Source organism: Lampetra planeri, chromosome 71, assembly GCF_965212315.1.
Source record: "Lampetra planeri chromosome 71, kcLamPlan1.2.h2, whole genome shotgun sequence".
Lineage (NCBI taxonomy): Eukaryota > Metazoa > Chordata > Hyperoartia > Petromyzontiformes > Petromyzontidae > Lampetra > Lampetra planeri.
Genome location: NC_136176.1, coordinates 769,625 through 788,668, shown reverse-complemented (window position 1 = coordinate 788,668; position 19,044 = coordinate 769,625). Strand labels below are relative to the sequence as shown.

The following is a 19,044-nucleotide window of genomic DNA, read 5'->3' as shown; positions in this document are numbered from 1 at the left end:
TGCCATTACGAGTACGGTACATTTCATTAAAGCGTGTTTTTTTAAAGTATATATTATTTATTTTTCTGGAAGACTTTTGCTGTTTTTTTTTTCTTCATTTTTCTGGATGGCGTCTACATTTCCCACAACAAAATCTTAATTTTCGATTGGTAACCTACAAATCCTCTCCCGCAGCGCTCGAATCCTGCAGGCCTGAGAGTCAGAGCACCCCCCTCCCCCCTGATCCCCTTCCCCTTAACATCAGTTGTGGACTGTGGAGGTAGAGGCAGAACTCACCCCCCCCCTCCAACTTCTCTGGTTCAAATAAGTCGCGGTCTACTACACAGGTATGTGTTTGCGTGTGCATGATGCGGAGATTAGCATCTTTCACCAAATGTCACTCGGCTATGTGACCAACTAGACCCCGCGTGTATGGACATAGACAACTCGCCCAGCCGCCTCATTCCCCCCCCCCACCTCTGGTGCAAAGAAGTCGTGGTCCACTGCAGCTCTGCAATGTCTTTAAAATGCCACTGCTGGTGAAACAGCCTCCACTGAAGGGAGCTCTATAGAGCCCTGGTAGAGAGGAATGTTTGGCCTATTGTTTTCTACACTTCACCTCATTGAACCTGCGTGCTGAAAGATCCGGTGTGGTGTAACCCATTCTACACTGCTGCGCAGTCGGAAAAATATATTTTTTTTAAAAAGAAAACTTCCCCGTTGTTTCAGCTGCCACACCAGGAGATCGAATGGAATCAATGGCTTCTCATTGCAAGTTCGTTGTGCTGACAATTACAACATGGCAGTGCCTCACACTCAATGCAGTGCCGGATTATCCTAGTAGCAAAAGTAACATGCTATGGGCCCCGCACTTTCAAGGGACCCACGCTAAATGCTTTTAAGCTATCAATTCCGGTCCAGTGATTCTGCACTTGCTCTATTACTATAGTACTATGCTGCCTTCAACTTTTATGAACGATTGGATGTTTAAGGATAGCGATTTGTCGTATTATCTGACTATAGCAATTAAAAAATACAATTACTTTACTGTGCAACTAAAAAAAATCTGTGTATTCATATATATTTTATTTAGGACCCCTTTATATCATATGCTACAGGACCCGCACTAGCTTCATCTGGCATTGACTCGATGGCCTCAGGAAGGATCTTGAGTAATAATACTAATAGCAACCTCTATTTTATGAAGCGCCTTCCATATTTAAATATTTCTAAGTGCTGCACCTAAAAATAAAACTACACTCACTCATATGGACACAATTCTAAAATAAATAAAAAGCTGCTACTAACAATATCGTTGGCGGTTCTCGAAATTCCAATAAAATTAACTATGATCAAAGCGAATAATATTATTTCAGGAAACCGTTTTTATTTGTTTATCGTCAACCAACATGAAATATATAACGCTTTTTAAATCAAGGTTCAACGGAGTGGTTAACTCTACAGGGCGGTTCAGAGGTCTTGTGACCCCCAATTAATTGACCCCTTCCATTTTTATTTAATTTTTATTGCTTAATGCGGGCCATATGACATCTGGACCACCGCTGTACTGTGCACCCGCCGACCTGAAAATGATTCCCGCTGATGACAGTATATCTGAACTAGTCCACAGGCTACACGAAATTGACTCGGTGTCAAACGAGGACTCTCTGTAGTGCAGTGGTTCTTCACCTTGACTGCAGCCTTGCACCCCTTTGGTTCTCAATAGTTAAACAATGTATAATGTTAATAAATACATAGGGTTTGTACTTGCGTGATCAAACTAAATTTGTCTTTCTAAAAATATATGGCATGTCTCACACCATCAGAAAGGGCATCTCGCACGCCCAGGGGATGTGTGCACCCCAGGTTAAGAAGAACCATTGCTGTAGTGTGTAAATGTCAGCATTGGGGATACAAACGTGGCTTCGCGGAGGTGCTCGTTTAACCACCCTCTCGTGTGCCTATGCTGGTTTATAGGTGCATGCTCAACAACACTTTGTTGAGCTAACATTCGTGGTGGCCAGGTGGCTTCTGGAAAACAGATTAATGTCTCAGTGGGCTTTGCCTGGTAGGATGGCGATGGTTTAGTTTATTTGTACGTGTTTGGGTGATTTGTTTACCTTTCTTGTATTTTGCACTATTATCGTAGTTTTGTATTGTGTGTTGTTGTAACGTTCTTACCCCATGCCCCAACTGGACATCTGTGAAAAATAGCTTTTCGGAATTCTCCTGCAGTATACAAAAATATATTCTAATTCCGATTTATTATACAGAGATCCTGAAATGTATTTTTGTAGATATGAGTTGTGTGTATACATGTGTATGGAGCATAGGTGGTGCATCTGCTTGAAATCTCATTCAGTCAAGCCATGGCACCTGGGGTTGTCCTTTGACCTCCTGCCAACGTGCCTTCGACGCTTTAAGTGGCCTCAAAGTGCACCTGGCCTGGCACAGGCGCCGTGGTGACGTCACTGCCATTTAGTGGCAAGTGGCGACTATTATTGTTGTTGTATATACAGGCAGCCCTCGCGTAGCACTCAAGATGCGTTCCTGGAGAATTGAGTGCTAATCGAATCGGTGCTATTTTATACATGGGGATGAGCAATATATGAGGGCTTCATGGGGGCATCGGTAATACTGCCGAAGAATAATAATGCAGATGGTAAACATTGTTTCACAACAAAACGTATCATAATTTACTATGTTAACACCAGTGTTATGTCCTGTCCTCACAAGTACATTCTGCTGCACTCCTCCTACAAGGCAACACTGGGGGAGCTGTTGGACTCCGAATCCGGGTCATTTTCAGTACAAGAGCTCTGTAATCTGAGCGATGCCCTCAATTCTACATTTCTGCAGTGAGTGTTTCTTTTAGGTGGAGCCTGATATTCTATCCTAGCATCGTGAGTTATCACACTGGCTTAGCAAATAGATGTTTCTTCTATTTATAAATACAATCGTGACTATATCGTGGGCAATCGAATCACAGCGTCCGTTGCTCTCATTGGCTGAGTGAATGATGGGGGGTGGGCTATGTTACCTTGCCCAGTGCTGCTTAGCTGTTCTCACTCAAAAGCGTTTTGTTAGATTGTTTTGATGCTTGCATTTTTTTCATATGCAGTAGAACTCCTCTTAAGACGGCAATTGGTTCCACGAAACAGGTCGTTAAGTGATTTGGTTGTTAAGCAAGTTTTGGCAAATACACGTTAAAGGCTTCATTTGTTCCGATAGCATCGAAATTTACCATTTTTCACCCAAAAAAGTACTTTGGAATATTTTAACAATGCATATTAATCCATATAGATACTAACATTATGAACACATAACATAAAAACAACATGGTTAATCAATGCATGAATTAATATTTACAATGGAATGGGGTCGGTAAGCGAACACATTGGGCTCTATGAAGGAACTCGACTACTATACACTAATACACATTACACTACTATACACTACACTATAAACTACATTTTGGGCTTAATGGAGGTTCGTTTTTAAGCGATTAGTCCTTAATAGGGGTGGTCGTTAAGCGGGGTTATATCAAATCTAGATTGAGGGGTTATACTGTATATAAAAACATTCTCCAGGACAAAGGGCGTTAATGACAAATCAGATGTAGGCCCATGTCATTGACACCAGGACCTACCGTGGAGCCGATCTGCCTACTGACCATCGGTTTGTCATTTGTAAAATGCACCTGCCATTCTTCCACTGCGGTTGTGGGTGTCTATCTAGGACCCCATTCAAATTCACAATAGCCTGATAGTTGCAAGTGGGAATAGAATTGTATCATCTCTTGCAGGTGGTGTTACCATAATCCCTCCCCCCCTCTTCCTGATGCCAAGCAAAAATGGGTGAGCTTCAGGACTGTGGCTCATGTAGCTGTAATGGCTACATTAAGTTTACAGTCCAGACCCCCCGGAGACCATGGCTGACAGAGGAGGTGTTCCAGCTGGCTGAAATAAAACTACAGGCCCACTCCCACCATATACAACATTGCAGCATGAGGAGGCTTACCGCAGGGTGAGTTGTGGTCGCGGCTTGTTGAGGAGATTTAATCTGCCTCGTTAGCCCGTGATCACAAATCACTCTCCTCTCTAATTCCATTTAAAAAATAGCTTCCAGCGCCACAGCCTTTTACTGTCCTTAAGGGAGAGAATGGTGGTACGATCTCCAAACCCCAGGAAATGGTCTGCTATTTTTGCAGAGCTTTCTGCGAAGCCTCGTCGGAGGGGAAGAGACGGGTATAAAAACATTATAAAAGCACATGAATCTTCTACTATAATAAAGGTAAATATTATACATCATGATAGCATGAGGGGGTCTCGTTCCTTGCCTACATTTCTGGAAAAAACATTTTTTTACTAAACATCATGAAGTCTACATACATTTTTACTCATAATAAATACACGTAATTAGATAAAACGTGCCACAGACGGTTGATGAGCTATGCTGATTTTTTATCTTCAACACAGACAATTAAATATTTCCAAAATTTCGAAGAATTAATATGTGCTGTATGAGATATTTTATCGGCAGTGAGAGATGCCATATTTTTTGCACATTCTAGGCCAATCATTCTGGCAACCTCGACCCGCCTTATCACCTGCTTAAAAAATGCTTTCAATCTTATAAAGTATGGGGTCTTCGTGGGGCGAGTTTGGCAGAAGCCTTCTTGAAATCTGGCCGATGGTGTGAGATGTTGGCGGCGGTTGTTTAAGTCACATTTATTACCCCCGTCTATTTAAGACCGAAATAGGAGGATTTCTCCACAACTATGGGCTGTCGCCTGATGATGCTGGCTGTTGTCTTGATTACTGGCGAAACGTCACCAGGTACTCAAATTCTAAATGTTGTAGTGGGTTTACACTCCAACACACGACCGGTTCGTGCTGTACTAGTAACAAATTGGCTACGTTTAGTTTACGTGACAACCCCTTACTGATTGGCTGTGTCGGGTGGTGGCGGGTTTAACGACAAATTTATATTCACGCGATCTAACCCAAAAGTATCCATTGTGGAAAATATTGGTCACAAAAGCCTAGGTGTTAGACGGTTTAAGTCTGTGGCACGACATCTTCTTGTACGTGTAACAACTTGTATTGTTTGGCTGTCAGTTGATTGAGGTTGTGATGTCGGACACCATTTGTATTAATGTATGTTTCTATATATGTTGAACTTCTTTTGCACCGTACGTAGCAAACCATGTTAATACAAACACAAAATACGCATCGTAATACCGGTTGTGAGAACCTGCGAGTTAAATTAGACTCGTGATGGTTTGCAGGCAAGGTGCTGTCACGTTTTACCCCCCAGGAACAACTGCCATGGGTTCTCTTGTTAAATGTTTTAGATGTGGTAGGATTAAAAATACTTTGAGTTGCCCTGACATATAGAGCGCTATATAAAAAACAATGATCATTGTTATAATCATCAGAATAGGGGCTTTCCCCTTTTTTCTGGCAACAAAACTGAAACTTTGTTTTCATGTATGCATTAACCACAATACTTGTGTTTGCATTTTGACCACAAGTATTGTGATGAATGCAGACATGATTCCTTGTAAAAAGGTTTCAGTTTTGTTGCCAGAAAAAAGGGGGGAAAACCCTATTCTTATATTTTTGTACTAGCAAAGGAGGTCTAATGATGTAGATGCTTACCCCAAGCCCTCATTACTTTGATATTGCATTGTCTTTGAGCTGTACGCCTTTTGGTGTCATCTGGTCTAGCACTAATTGAGACAAAGCTCAAAAGAAATCCGTCTCTGGTGTGGACCAATCAGTTTCAAGGACAATGCCTTTATTATCAGTGTTTTTTATTTGCATTGTGACCACACGTATTGTGGTTAATGCACACATGATTCCTTGTAAAAAGGTTCAGTTTTGTTGCCAGAAAAAAGGGGAAAAACCCTATTCTTATATTTTGGTACTGGAAAAGGAGGTCTAATGATGTTATAATCATCATTACGTGTGTGTAGGTGTGTGTGTTGTTAATTTTTTCTCATTCCAAAAAGGAAGATTCGCTTAACCAAGTCTAAACCAGCACATCCTGTTTAAACCCCACTCATACACATAGAAGGAATTTAAAGGTAAAAAACGCTCTGCCCTTCATTGCGCGAGATTTACGCGGCAAGAGACAGACACGCACAGTCACAGAGACATAGACTTAGAGATAGAGAAAAACACGTAGACACGAACTCAGGACACATACAAAAACACATACACAGAGACTGACACTTTTAGAGATACCGAGACACAGAGAAATATAGACACCGACCAACTTAATAAATCACAGAGATACTTAGAGATAGACACTCATAGACACAGAGGCACAGCAGACTGAAAGATACAGACATACACATAAACACTCACTTAGACACACGCATAAACATAAACACAAAAAAACAGACACGTACATATACACAGAAATGTAGTGACAAACATACATACACACAGAAACTAACATAGAAACAAACACCCCAGAGAACACTACTTAGACATACAGAGATACACATAGAGACGTACAGGAGTGCACACTTATAGGAACAAATAAACACACTTAGATACACACAAACGCACAGAGACGTATCACCATGTCATCTCCATATCCACCAAGGCCTCTGCCGTTCATCATGACCGACGAGTACTCAAAGTTCTACGTCAACAAAGAAACAGCTGATCTTCTGGGTAAAATCGACAAACCGGTGGTGGTGGTGGCAATAGTTGGAAAATACAGAACTGGAAAATCCTTCCTCATGAATCGACTGGCCAGCACAACGACAGGTGAGTGAGTGGTGTGTGTGTGGTGTAGGTGAATGAGTGAGTCGGGTGTTTTTGTGGGTGAGTGGTGTGGTGTGGGTGAATGAGTGGGTGAGTTAGTGTGTGGGTAAGTGAGTGTTCTGAGTGAATAAGTGAGCTGAGTAAGCGAGGGAGTGATTGGGCGAGTTAAATGCATCCCAATCTCATACCCAACTACCACTTTATGTGAAAACACAAAGTGTTTAAACGAGTCAATCAATCTTTATTTTGCGTGTGCGCCAATATCGCTCTCAATAGAGTAAACATCAACGCCAGATCCGGATTAAGGTTTATGTAGGCCCTCAGCACTTCTGTTTCGTTGGGCCTTCAGTAATAACTTCCTACAGCTGGTTCTTCCGCTCCATGTTACTACTATCGCCGCTGTTAGCTTGTTTCACGCGTTGGTTCTTCTTCCAGCTGCTGGACAGATTTCGTTACTGTTGATAGGTGCATTGTTCAGTCTGTTCCTCATTCAATGGGAGCACGCTGTAAGCCGTAGATAAGTAGATTTAATTTGACATATAAATAAGTAATATTTAAAACAACTTTTTTTTAAACACGCTTTTATGAAATGTACCGTACTAGTAATGCAAGAACTCCACGATTTCAGGAAGTGGCCCCGAAGCTTCCCATAACGTAAGGGACCGTGGTGATTTACAGCCAAAGTCAGTTTACCGTGGACAATTAGACCCAAGCCGAAACATAACATTACATTTTTTTTAAATATATTTTTTTAATGATAGAATATAGTAGTCATCAGTATGACATAAGTATACCAAGTTTGCAGTCGATAACACATTGGGAAGTGGGTAAAAATTGAGTTACAATATTTGAGGATACAACGACAACAACAGACAGAGTAAGTTAATAAAAAGCGTGTAATAAAAATACGTTTTACCCTTTCTGGCAATAAAACAGGCGTTAAGATGTTAAAACACCAAACTGAAACATTTTGCAAGGACTTTACCGAAATAATCAAAGAGTAAAGTTTGCTCCGTCGATCATAGCCACCGAGGTGGTGATGGGTTTCTTTTGTTCTCTTTCCTATTGTTCCATGCCCCCTGTCTCGTTCTGCTGCAATGTGCACTGATCAGCGCCGTATTATCTAATAGGCCACAGTAGCCACTGTGCCCAGGGCCTACGGAAATTACAAGGGCCAACAAAAAATAAAATTAGCAAGTTTTTTGGTATGACAAAAAACGTAACCAAAAGATCTTCTTGAATAAATATATTTATATATCCAGGATAGGCAACTGTATGTACAAAGAGGGAGAGTCATATCAATCGTTATTTTCCTTTCAGTGAAAGTGAAATTAACACCGAAAATAAACTTTTCGTGATTTTCTTTCATTGCAAATTTGTTCTTGCAATATTGTCAAATTAACATCATTGGACCTCCCTTGCCAGTATGAAAATATAAGAAAATGTTTTACCATTTCTGCCAATAAAACAGGCGTTAAGATGTTAAAAAACTAAACTGAAACCTTTCGCAAGGATTCATGTGTGCATTAACCACATATACGTGGAATGATCTCGTCATGGTAAAACCCTTACAGCATGAAAAACAACTTGATGCTCAGGTGTTTTTAACGTCTTTGATATTTACGAGTTATCGAATCCACTCGCACACACGTGCACAGAGATACATTGAAAACTCAGTCGATGCGCTTTTCACGGCTTCTGTGTGTGACCCCCACAGGAGTTGTAACACCAAAAGAAGACAAAACGACCAAGGTGGTGACTAAGAGGTCAGAGATTTACTGTCGTAATTTAATATACTGTAAATGTTATCTAAAATAGAGGTTTGTTTTGGGGTTAGATCGTGTAAGTATAAATGTGTCGTTAATCTCGCCACCACCCGACACGGCCAATCAGTAAGGTTTGTCACGTAAATACAACTTAGCTAATTCGTTCCGAGTTCAGCACTAACCGGTTGTGTGTTGAAGTGTGCATTCACAACATTTACCATTCGACGCATTGATATTTACGCGATCTAACCCAAAAACCTCTATTATTGATAATATTGGTCACCAAAGCAGTCGTTAAATCTGCAAATGTGACCTGGAAGTGTTTTGTCGTTTCGTATCGTATCAAAATGTTATAAATTTCTTTCAAGTCCACAATTAAAACAATTATTTCACTACAAGACAGGGTATTTTGCTCATTGCTTATCAAAGACACGTCACGTGGTTCGACTGTATGTGGTGTAGCGGTTAGCGCGCTACGCTACAAACCCGGCGGCCAGAGTATGATTCCTGCTCGTAGCCACCAACGGCGATTATCTGAATTGGTTCTGGGCCTCCTTTAGGTCGACTCAGCCTCAAATGACTAATTGGTGCGGTGGGTAAACATCACCACTTAGGGAGACAAAAGGCGACCGGTTATGGTGCTGGCCACCCACCCACTTGTGTGCCACAGTGCCGGCCTTCATAGGTGCTACTTTGCTAAAACACTTGCTCCAACATTCTGTTCAGGCTATACAAGGGCTATTTGTCTTTGTAAACTATAATAGTCACAATAGCCTACAACTTCAAAATTCACAATGGACAAAGTTCTTAGGGGCCGTCCATAAATGACGTCACGCGATTTTGCACGATTTTTGACCCCCCCCCCCTCCCTCGTCACACGGCGTTACAAAAAGTCAGACCCCCCCCTCAAATATGACGTCAAAAAGCTCTGCCCTCCCCCAAAACCATATTTCCATTTTGAAAATAAGACATGCTTCAAATCGATTTACACTATTGTCATCGTAGTGCGTATTTAATGTGGCGCTGCACTCTGATGTTGTAGGAATATTATAACATTTTTATGTGACGTCACATTTCTCAACCCCCCCCCCTCGTCACACATCGTCACAAATGTCTGACCCCCCCCCAAGGTGAGCGACGTCATTTATGGACGGCCCCTTATGCGCGTCTCATCAGTCTTGCGCCACCTGTGCAGCACTTTTTTGCTCACACAGTGCATATTCACAGCTTTTACCAACCTCAAGTACAGTGATTTGTGCTGCGGTGGCTAGATGTTAACTCCCTCGCCTGATATACAAGTGTACTTCGGTTCGTTTCGGACCCTGATGTCTGCGGCTGTATATTTGGTGTCTGCGTCTTTCTCTTTCTCTCTCTCCCCGTGGTGGTCGCGTGGACTTTTCTTGGGTTCCTCCGTTTTTTTCCCCTCTACATTTACAAACAGGAGGCCATGGGGCAGACCCAGCAGGTGCAAATAGGTTGACTGACTGAGATGACTGGCTGATGCACCACCTGTGTCCCCTACTGTGCCAACTTGCTGTGCTTTAACCACCCGGCGCTCCGCGTCCTTCACGAGCCTCCTCCACAGAGGCCGATTTTGACACCGCTAGTACCAGTCATCAGCAAGTCCACTCAGCTCCACATCCTCCTGTACCACACAACTCCATCTCTTCTCTAGCCCGTACCGTGCCCGTTTAGCCCCCCCTCGACTGGCCGAACAAAAGCTGTTTAGGCATGCGGTGACTGGGCATGTGGGCTAAATGGCCCAGCCAATGCAACCTTGCCTGCCAGAGGAGTTCACCGATGGGACTTTGTCCAGATCTTTCAAGGATATGTGAGCCCTCACACAATCCAGCCTGGATAAACCCAGGATGGTTCATAGGCAGGCCAGCCTAAATGTTTCTAACCGGCGAAGATGTTACATTAGGTGGGGTCCACGTTTCGCAAGCGTAGAGAAGGAAGGGAGTGACTTTGGCCGAGTAGACCTGAAGCTTTGTATGGAGCGACAGACCAGGTAGCTTCCACACAGTGTTACGCAACTGATGAAAAGATAATGCCGCTGAACTGATTCGGAGTGAGACCTCTGCTGTCAAACCAGAGCCGGTCATGAGCACACTACCCAGGTATGGGAAACTCTCCACTCTCTCCACAACTGCCCTATCACCAATTGGGAGTTGTGGGGGTGGAGAGAGACGGGGCTGACTATAAAAGCCAGACCCCTGAATGGGTCCGGCTGCTGTAGAACATTTGAAGACCTGGAGCTGCCAACTGAAAACCCGAAGACTCGCCCTAAGAAGAGACCGAGGACCGGACCCGAACCCCTGGCTAGGGTCGGGACGGGTACCCAGTGTCTGGGCACGATAGCCCAGAGGGCAGAACCCGAACCCCTGGCTAGGGTCGAGCTGAAGCTTAATCAGTGTAGGGTTGAAGCTTAACCAGTATGAGGGCAGAATAGTCTGGAGGAGATGCCTCCGTAGTGTATCAGGTGGAAGGAGCCGTTGCCCCTTTGTGTAAACTCTGTTAAGGTCATAAATAAACGTGTTGCCTCCAGTGAGTCTCGCTCTGCCTGATTACCCACTACACGTCTACAAACCTCCTCACCTCTAGAATCACCCTCGATACACCACCAGAAAAACTCACACACCACAACTCATCTCCAATACACCACCAACACGTCACACAACACCGCCCACTTCAAACACACCACCAACACCCTGACACACCACAAACCACGACATATCTGCACACACTAAGACTCACTGCTACACCCCACCATCTCTTACATCCATTCACCTGCACAACCATGTATTATTTAAATGAACAAATTGTTTTTATATTATATATTCACGTAACATATTTGAGAAAAAATTCAATGAGTAATGATGATCATATTTAGTAAAAATGTTAGACACGATTATTGTCTACCTTATATCATGAGCAATGAAAGTGCATGATTCTAATACACTATGTTTCTTATTTCTTGCAGCGAACCGGGCGATCAAGCCAATAAAGGTATGGTCACTTCCCCTTTGCACCCTCTCAGCAGAGCAAACTAGCGTCTGACCTGACCGAGCGTCAGCAGATTTTGATGGTTTTTTTCTGCAGAGGTTCATGACCTGCGCCCAGCAGTCACCTCTTTCAAAATTGAACCTCATGGCGGGACCCCGGGGTCCCATATGCCGCCGGCTGCGTTATGACGTCATTATATGTCTGTGAAAGGCAAACGATACGGAAATCTATTTCTCTCGACGAGCTCTCTACACGATGTGCTAATCAAAGTTTCAAAGTTTTGTTTATGACTACGGCATTCGTCCTCGCTGCGCTTGGACGACATGACAACAGAATGACCCGCGCCAGTTGGCGATTATGTGCGTGGTGGGATGGAGTGGCCAAAAAATAAATTAATTTATTACGATTTTGACTTCCGTTTATTCGGGACCCCGTGGTCCCACCATGAGGTTCAATTATGCGATTGTAATAACTATGAAACACTGCGCGCCAACCGCTTCCTGGTGCGACATCTCAAACAAAACAGCAGGCCACGGTCAGCAACACTGCTGACATTAACTTGCTAATCTCTCTCTAATCTCTCCAATTAACACAGTGCTAATCTTGACATGCTAATCTCTCCCATTAACACAGCTGATGTGTGTGTGTGTGGTGACAGGACTCCTTTCCATTTCAGACCCCGCCTGCTTGCCCTTTGGTTGCATCCACCTCAAACCTATATAACCTCTTGTTGTAACAGCTCTCCCGCTGTGTTTTTCCTGGTTCAGCAGTTCTACTGCTGACATTTTTTTGCCTAAGGACGATTGCTTGTGTTTCGATCGAAACGTTGTGATAAATTATTTTTCTACCTACGTGCCTTTACCGAAAGAACCAAAGAGTAATGATTCCTGCAGTCACGAAAGCTTCAAATCAAGATTGGATTCAACAAATGTTCAGTCCACTTTCAATTGTCTGCTCTAATGACGAGGAGGACTGCTGCAGATAATTCAAATTCGCAAATAATCCAAAAATATATCATTTCCTCGTATTTAGATGTTAAAAAGCACTAATGCAGGTGTAATAAACCCACTCCGGACGTTATCGTATCTCTTGTCTTGTCTTTATTCGTTCTTCATTTACACGGTTCTCTCACACCGCTGGGTTCTTTTTTCCCGTTACTCCCGTTACTCGAGCGTGGCGTTCGCTCGCTTTCCTCGCTCCCTCACACCGCTGGCTAACGGCATTCGGGAGACAGCCTCCGGCCTGCCACGTGGCCGCTGGCGTGCCAGAGGCGCAGAATGTGGTCTCTTCTCGAACCTCTCCACACTGACCATGAAATGTCTCTTTCCACCCCTTATATCACCTGGCTCACGTGATGCCACGCAGCCAATCATAAGCCTCACCCCTGGAACCTTCTCGATGTTGCTATACACCCCATTGGCTGCGGGTCTCAGCCCGCAGCCAATGGGGTGCATCCTCATATTACACAGGTATGAAATACGTGTAAGTTAAGAAAATTATGTGTATCAATGAACAGTTTTATAAATGAAAACCCACGAAATAATAAGTGATTGGATAAATCGTTAAAAATGAAGCACAACTGACGATTTTGATTGTTACTCTTTCGATTTATAATTAATACTAACGATTGACTGATCGATGATGCACGTGCTCAGTGATAGCACTTTCCTGCTCCAGCACAGAAAACTCCACGAAGTGGATAGCAGAGCGACGCCAATCAAAATCAATCCAACTCCACCCACTGTTGTAAAGATATGCAACCACTATATTGTAGAGGCGATCACGGGGATTTCAGGTTAACTAGACCACATTAGATCAGTTTTAAGCACGTGACTTGTGCTAAATATTTCAAATAATAAGAATGTATCCCTGCAGTCACGAAAGCTTTAAATCGAAATTTAATGTATCACCGTTTTTAGATTATTAATTTGGATTTAAGTGAAATCTTTTAGTCATTCATTTGTGTCAAAATCTCAGGTTAACCAGGAAATCGGATAAATCCGCAGACGGATAATCGAGTCTACTGCATCTATATTTTCAACAACACAGAGACACGTAGAACTGGTGTATATGCTCACTAAATCGCCATTGCGTATTGGCATGAAAATTATCTGTGGTCTAGGATCTCTGGTCAGACCATGATGATATATTTTTTTAATTGGCAGTGTCTTTGATGAAAATTGTGTCTCAAAAAAGCTACTCAATTTGTAGACGACATGCAAAAGTGCAAAGGCGGCCAAACCGATGCCGACAATTGCTCAGGTTTTATGTTTCATGTTGAGCCAAAAACCTTTAATGCGTTTTTATACATGTGTAGTGGATCAATAACTAGAGGAGAGTCTCTCTGGGGCAACACGTATTTTATTAACAATAAATCCCTAACACAAAGGGTTAGCGGACCCTTACACCTGATACACTGAGGAGGTAGTCCTCCCGTATGAATACGGAGGTTATTCTAACCCTTCTTGAGTGAAGCTTGGTCTTCATAGCTTGGTCTTCATAAGCTGGAGCCGACCCTTGCCAGGGGTACGGCTCTGCCCATTGGGCTCTTCTCTTCAGGAAGCTCTTGATCTTCGGGTGGACGACTCCCGGGACCGTTCAGAGGTCCGGCTTTTATACAGGTCTGTGACTTGCCGCGCCCCGGCCACACCTTCCTTCCAGAACCTTCCACCAAGTCCTGGGAGGGTGACGTCATCCCCCAGCCCCCTTCCTAGGGTCTGGGGTCTGCGGCCCTGGATCCGCTATCTCATTGGGGTAACCGTTGGCCCCTTGGGCCATAGTCTTTGGACACTGGGCTCAGTCACTCTTCTGCCCCCTATTGACACGTGTGGAATATTACCAGCTGACGGCATGGGGAGTGCACAATAATACCTCTACACGTGTCGTGACACTTTACATAGCAATCTTCAACAGTAGGAATCTTTTTTTATTCAGGCACGAGACACATGCAGGTCTTCAAGAATGATATTTTCTCCAAGTGTCCTGAACTCTCTCGCTTCTCCCTAATTATATATCCCTCAAGCCCCTTTCTCGAAGATTCCTTGACCCACTTTCCCTCCAACTAATCAAATTCCACTTTCTCTAATGGATCCCCAACTGACATTCCTGTCAGTAATCCATTTCCCACTCTTTCCATTTTGTATTTCTAACTCCAATCCCTTCGATTTCCCTGCCAATCCCCTTTCAAGTCCATTAAGCACCAATCAGAGGGGTTGTTTATCTTCCTGATTTTCCGTGTTATGCAGCGTCCACCACGTCAGGTGAGTATCGTCAGTAGTGATATAGACTCTTAGCATGTGTTGGATACTCAGTGCCACCTGGCCAGTTAATCATATAAGCTGGAGAAGATGTAAATTTTAGACATGATTGTTCAGTGAGTCATCATCAGGTACAAAGCCCTTTAGGCAATTATTGACTGGCAAGGAATGTGGAGCAGAGGATAACAAATGGAGAGCGAGAGAGGAGAGGGGAGTTCTGAATTAAAGAGTGCCTGGCCATATGACCGGGGTTGGTTACCTGTGAGTCAGGCGCGAGCTGAATCATTTAACAGTTTGCATAGGGGCAGTACAATGCCCATACCAGACGTCTTATTTTCCGGCCCACATCATTGCACTTAAAAAAAAACACTTAATTTATGTTTCAACCTGTGACATTCAGAATGTTTGAATAAGAAATAAAGGACATGGCTGAAATATTGGGCTTTTCTAATAACCTTTCTCCATTCAATTTCACGATTTCCATGACCACCATGACAAAATCATAGCCTTATGAACAAATCACCCAAGGCTCATAATAAATGTTTTTTGGGGTGAGATCGCGTGAATACAATGTGTCCTTCAACTCGCCACCACCCAACACAGATAATTAGTCAAGTTTGGTACGTAAACAAAACATGCAAATTTGTTATGCATACAGCACACCGGTATGTTGGAGAGTAAACCCACAACATTTGCAATTCGAGTACTGTAATTACAACTCGCAACATCAGGCGACAGACAGATTTTGAGAGAAATCCTCCACCCAAGATTGCGCCCAATCTCATTAGATATCGGAAGCTGAGCAGATTAAGAGCCTGGGTCGTGCTTTGGATGGGAGACCACCAAGCACCAACAGGTTGACAGTGCAGCAAAATCTATTTTATTTTACTATGCCCTGAAGTTCATGCTCCCTGCCTTCACCATTCATTATATTTATCAGGTAAAGCCCACTGAGCTTTGTCGATACTTTGCAGGCGCGACCTGGCTATCAGAAATGATAGCATAACAAAGTGGACGTATCATCGTGTGGATATTTATAGCAGCCAAATAATCTAAACCCATGTTGATTTTAAATGTGGAGAGAAATACTGGAGGACCTGGAGAAAAATGTACGGGACCACGGGAGAGAGAACATGCAATCTACAAATATACAGGCATCAGTGTTGGGGTCGAATCCCATGATCTCCTGCATACCAGGCGAGGGAGATAATATATCACCATTGCGGCGCCCCAAACCTCCACTGACCAGCGTGTTCAAGTAAATTAAAATAATCCCAATGACCAATATGGCATGAGGGGCTCTTATCCAGAAATGGATTCATAAAAAGTCAGGGCAAAAATATGATCATGATTACAGGGTTGATGAGGATAGTGGTGGTGATCATTGTAGTTGATTGATGATGATGGCTCAAGCTCTCATGGAATATTGCACTATCTTCTTGGTTCTGTTGGTAAAGTCACGTAGAAGGGAAATAATAAAATAATATAAATAAAACATAATAAAATAAAAATTATCACGACGTTTCGGCCACAACACAAGCAGCCGTCCTCAGGTGAAGAAACAGAGCTGTCGGAAAGACAGCGTCCCAATGAACACCGCCAAGCTTGGCAGTGTATATTTAAGCTGGGTCGGAGAGCGCCTTGACAAAGGAGTTTACATATCAACAGTGGAATTAAGCATATTGATGAAAAATGCAGATATGGGATTAGTCACTCCTTGTGGAATTTGTAGGTTGTGGGGTGGTCTCAAAGTCATATTATGCTAGTGTATTATGTAGGATTAGCAGTGATAAAAAGAGGAAGGAGGATTAGCAGTAATAAAAGGAGGGAAATTTTAATCGTAAGGAGCTGCAGCAGCCAAACCACCGCGTATCAAGCTCGTGCATTATGTGGGCAACAAAAAAGGAGGGGTTTCTAAAGAACTGCAAATGCCCTACTACCATATAATACACCTATGTGAAAAAAACTAAATATAAACTACATAAATGTAATCAATGTGCTCAATATACTCTCCAATAAGCTGAGCTATTAACATTAAGTAACTGGGTATAAGCTACACTATATAATGACTACCATATAATGAACCGATAAAAAACTAAAATATAAACTACATCAATATCATCAATATACTATTCAATAAGCTGAGTTTACATATCAACAGAGGAATTTAGCATATTGACGCTAAAGAACTGCAACTACCCAACTACCATATAATAAACCGATTTGAAAAAACTAAATATAAACTACATCAATATAATTAATGTGCATAATATACTCTCCAATAAGTTGATGATGAATGCTTGTGTTGCAGTCGAAACGTCGTGAGAATTTTTATTGTTTTATATTTATATTATTTAATTATTTCCCTTCTACGTGACTTTACCTAAAGAACCAAGAATATTAATCCCTGCAGTCACGAAAGCTTTAAATCAAAATTTAACAGCCTCTATGGGGAGGGTTTCCACATAGCTTTGAGATCCTTTTCAAATTTTTATTGCTGTGGATTTCACATCTGATGATGATTGCTTGTGTTGCAGTCGAAACGTCGTGAGAATTTGTATTGTTTTATATTTATATTTTTTTATTATTTCCCTTCTACGTGACTTTACCGAAAGAACCAAGGATATTAAGTAACTGGGTATACGCTACACTATATAATGACTACCATATAGTGAACCGATAACAAACTTGGAGAGTATATTGAGTATATTGAGCACATTGATTATATTGATGTAGTTCATATTTAGTTTTTTCACATAGGTGTATTATATTGTAGTAGGGCATTTGCAGTTCTTTAGAAACTCCTCCTTTTTTGTTGCCCACATAATGCACGAGCTTGATACGCGGGGGTTTGGCTGCTGCATCTCCTTACGTTTAAAATTTCTCTCCCTTTATTACTGCTAATCCTACTTCCTCCCTTTATCACTGCTAATCCTACATACTACACTAGCATTATATAACTTTGAGACCCCCCACCACCTACAAATTCCACAAGGAGTGATTAATCCCATATCTGCATTTTCCATCAATATGCTTATTCCGCTGTTGATATGTAAACTCCTTTGTCAAGGCGCTCTCCTCCCCCGACGCAGCTTAAATATACGCTGCCAAGCTTGGCGGTGTTCATTGGGACGCTGTCTTTCCGACAGCTCTGTTTCTTCACCTGATGACGGATGCTTGTGTTGTGGCCGAAACGTCATGAGAATTTTTATTTTATTATGTTTAATTTTTATTATTTTATTATTTCCCTTCTACGTGACTTTACCGAAATAACCAAGAAGATGAATCCCTGCAGTCAAAAGCTTTAAATCGAAATATTGCACTAATCACATGACATTTATTACAATAAAAATATTTTAAAGAAGAATAAATAAACAAAAATTGCTCGTGCAATAAATTAACACGGAAGTTTTCGCAGCCAAAATTATTACTGATAATATAATTGATTTTTGGGTGAGGCCACGTGATGATCTGGCCAAACCTGTGTCGCAAGAACCTGCACTACCCTAAATTAAGAGCAAATCAACGAAATTAGAAAATATGTTCCTGCATCCCATTTATTAAACTATTTAAAAAAAAAATCTGTTTTTAGATTGGTTTAATACATCGGCTTTCGAGACCCATATTACCCGTAATAGAGGGTTTTCTAGGTTAGATCGCGTAAATATAAATGCCTCAAACTTGATTTGAAGCTTTCGTGACTGCAAGAATCCATACTCTTTGGTTCTTTCGGTAAAGTCACGTTGGTATAAAATAAAATAAATCAGGACGTTTCGGGCGCAACACACGCGTCGGTCCGAAGGAACCAAAGAGTATAAATGCCTCGTTAAATCTGACACCACGCAACACAGCCAATTAAATAATGTTTGTCACCTAACCAACAAATGCCCATTTGTTACCAGTTCACCACACCGTTGTGTTCGAGACTAAACTTACACCATTTACAATTCGAGTACGATGTTTCACTGGTTATTATAACCAGCATCATCAGGAGTATATATTTTACCAGGTAAGACGCACTGAACTATGTACTGTAGCTCTTATTCAGAAGTGAACCTGGCCACAAATGATAGCTCAACGAAGTGGCTTATCATGTGGAAATGTATAGCAGCCAAATACTCTAAACGCACTTTGATTCGAAATCTGGAGGGAAAAAAATGCACACTACCACAAAGAGAGACACAGCAAATTCCAAATATAGCTGCATCAGGGTCAGGATCGAACCCACGCCCCCTTGTATACCAGGTGAGGTAG

The 19,044-nt window shown here is 42.2% G+C and overlaps 1 protein-coding gene across 2 annotated transcripts in view; it reads left to right on the top strand.

Annotated features, from left to right (window-relative positions):
* Positions 1 to 29: 29 nt before the first annotated feature.
* The window catches only part of LOC144737516 (guanylate-binding protein 1-like), a 120,423-nt gene continuing 101,408 nt past the window's right edge, over positions 30 to 19,044 (top strand). Inside the window, exons 1-3 of one of the 2 annotated variants that reach the window (XM_078620242.1) lie at positions 30 to 6,764; positions 8,479 to 8,527; positions 11,511 to 11,536. In XM_078620242.1, coding sequence (XP_078476368.1) covers positions 6,575 to 6,764; positions 8,479 to 8,527; positions 11,511 to 11,536 — 265 coding nt within the window. In that variant the 5' untranslated portion in view covers positions 30 to 6,574. The remainder of the gene's footprint in view (positions 6,765 to 8,478; positions 8,528 to 11,510; positions 11,537 to 19,044) is intronic. The other variant, XM_078620241.1, reaches the window with a different exon arrangement.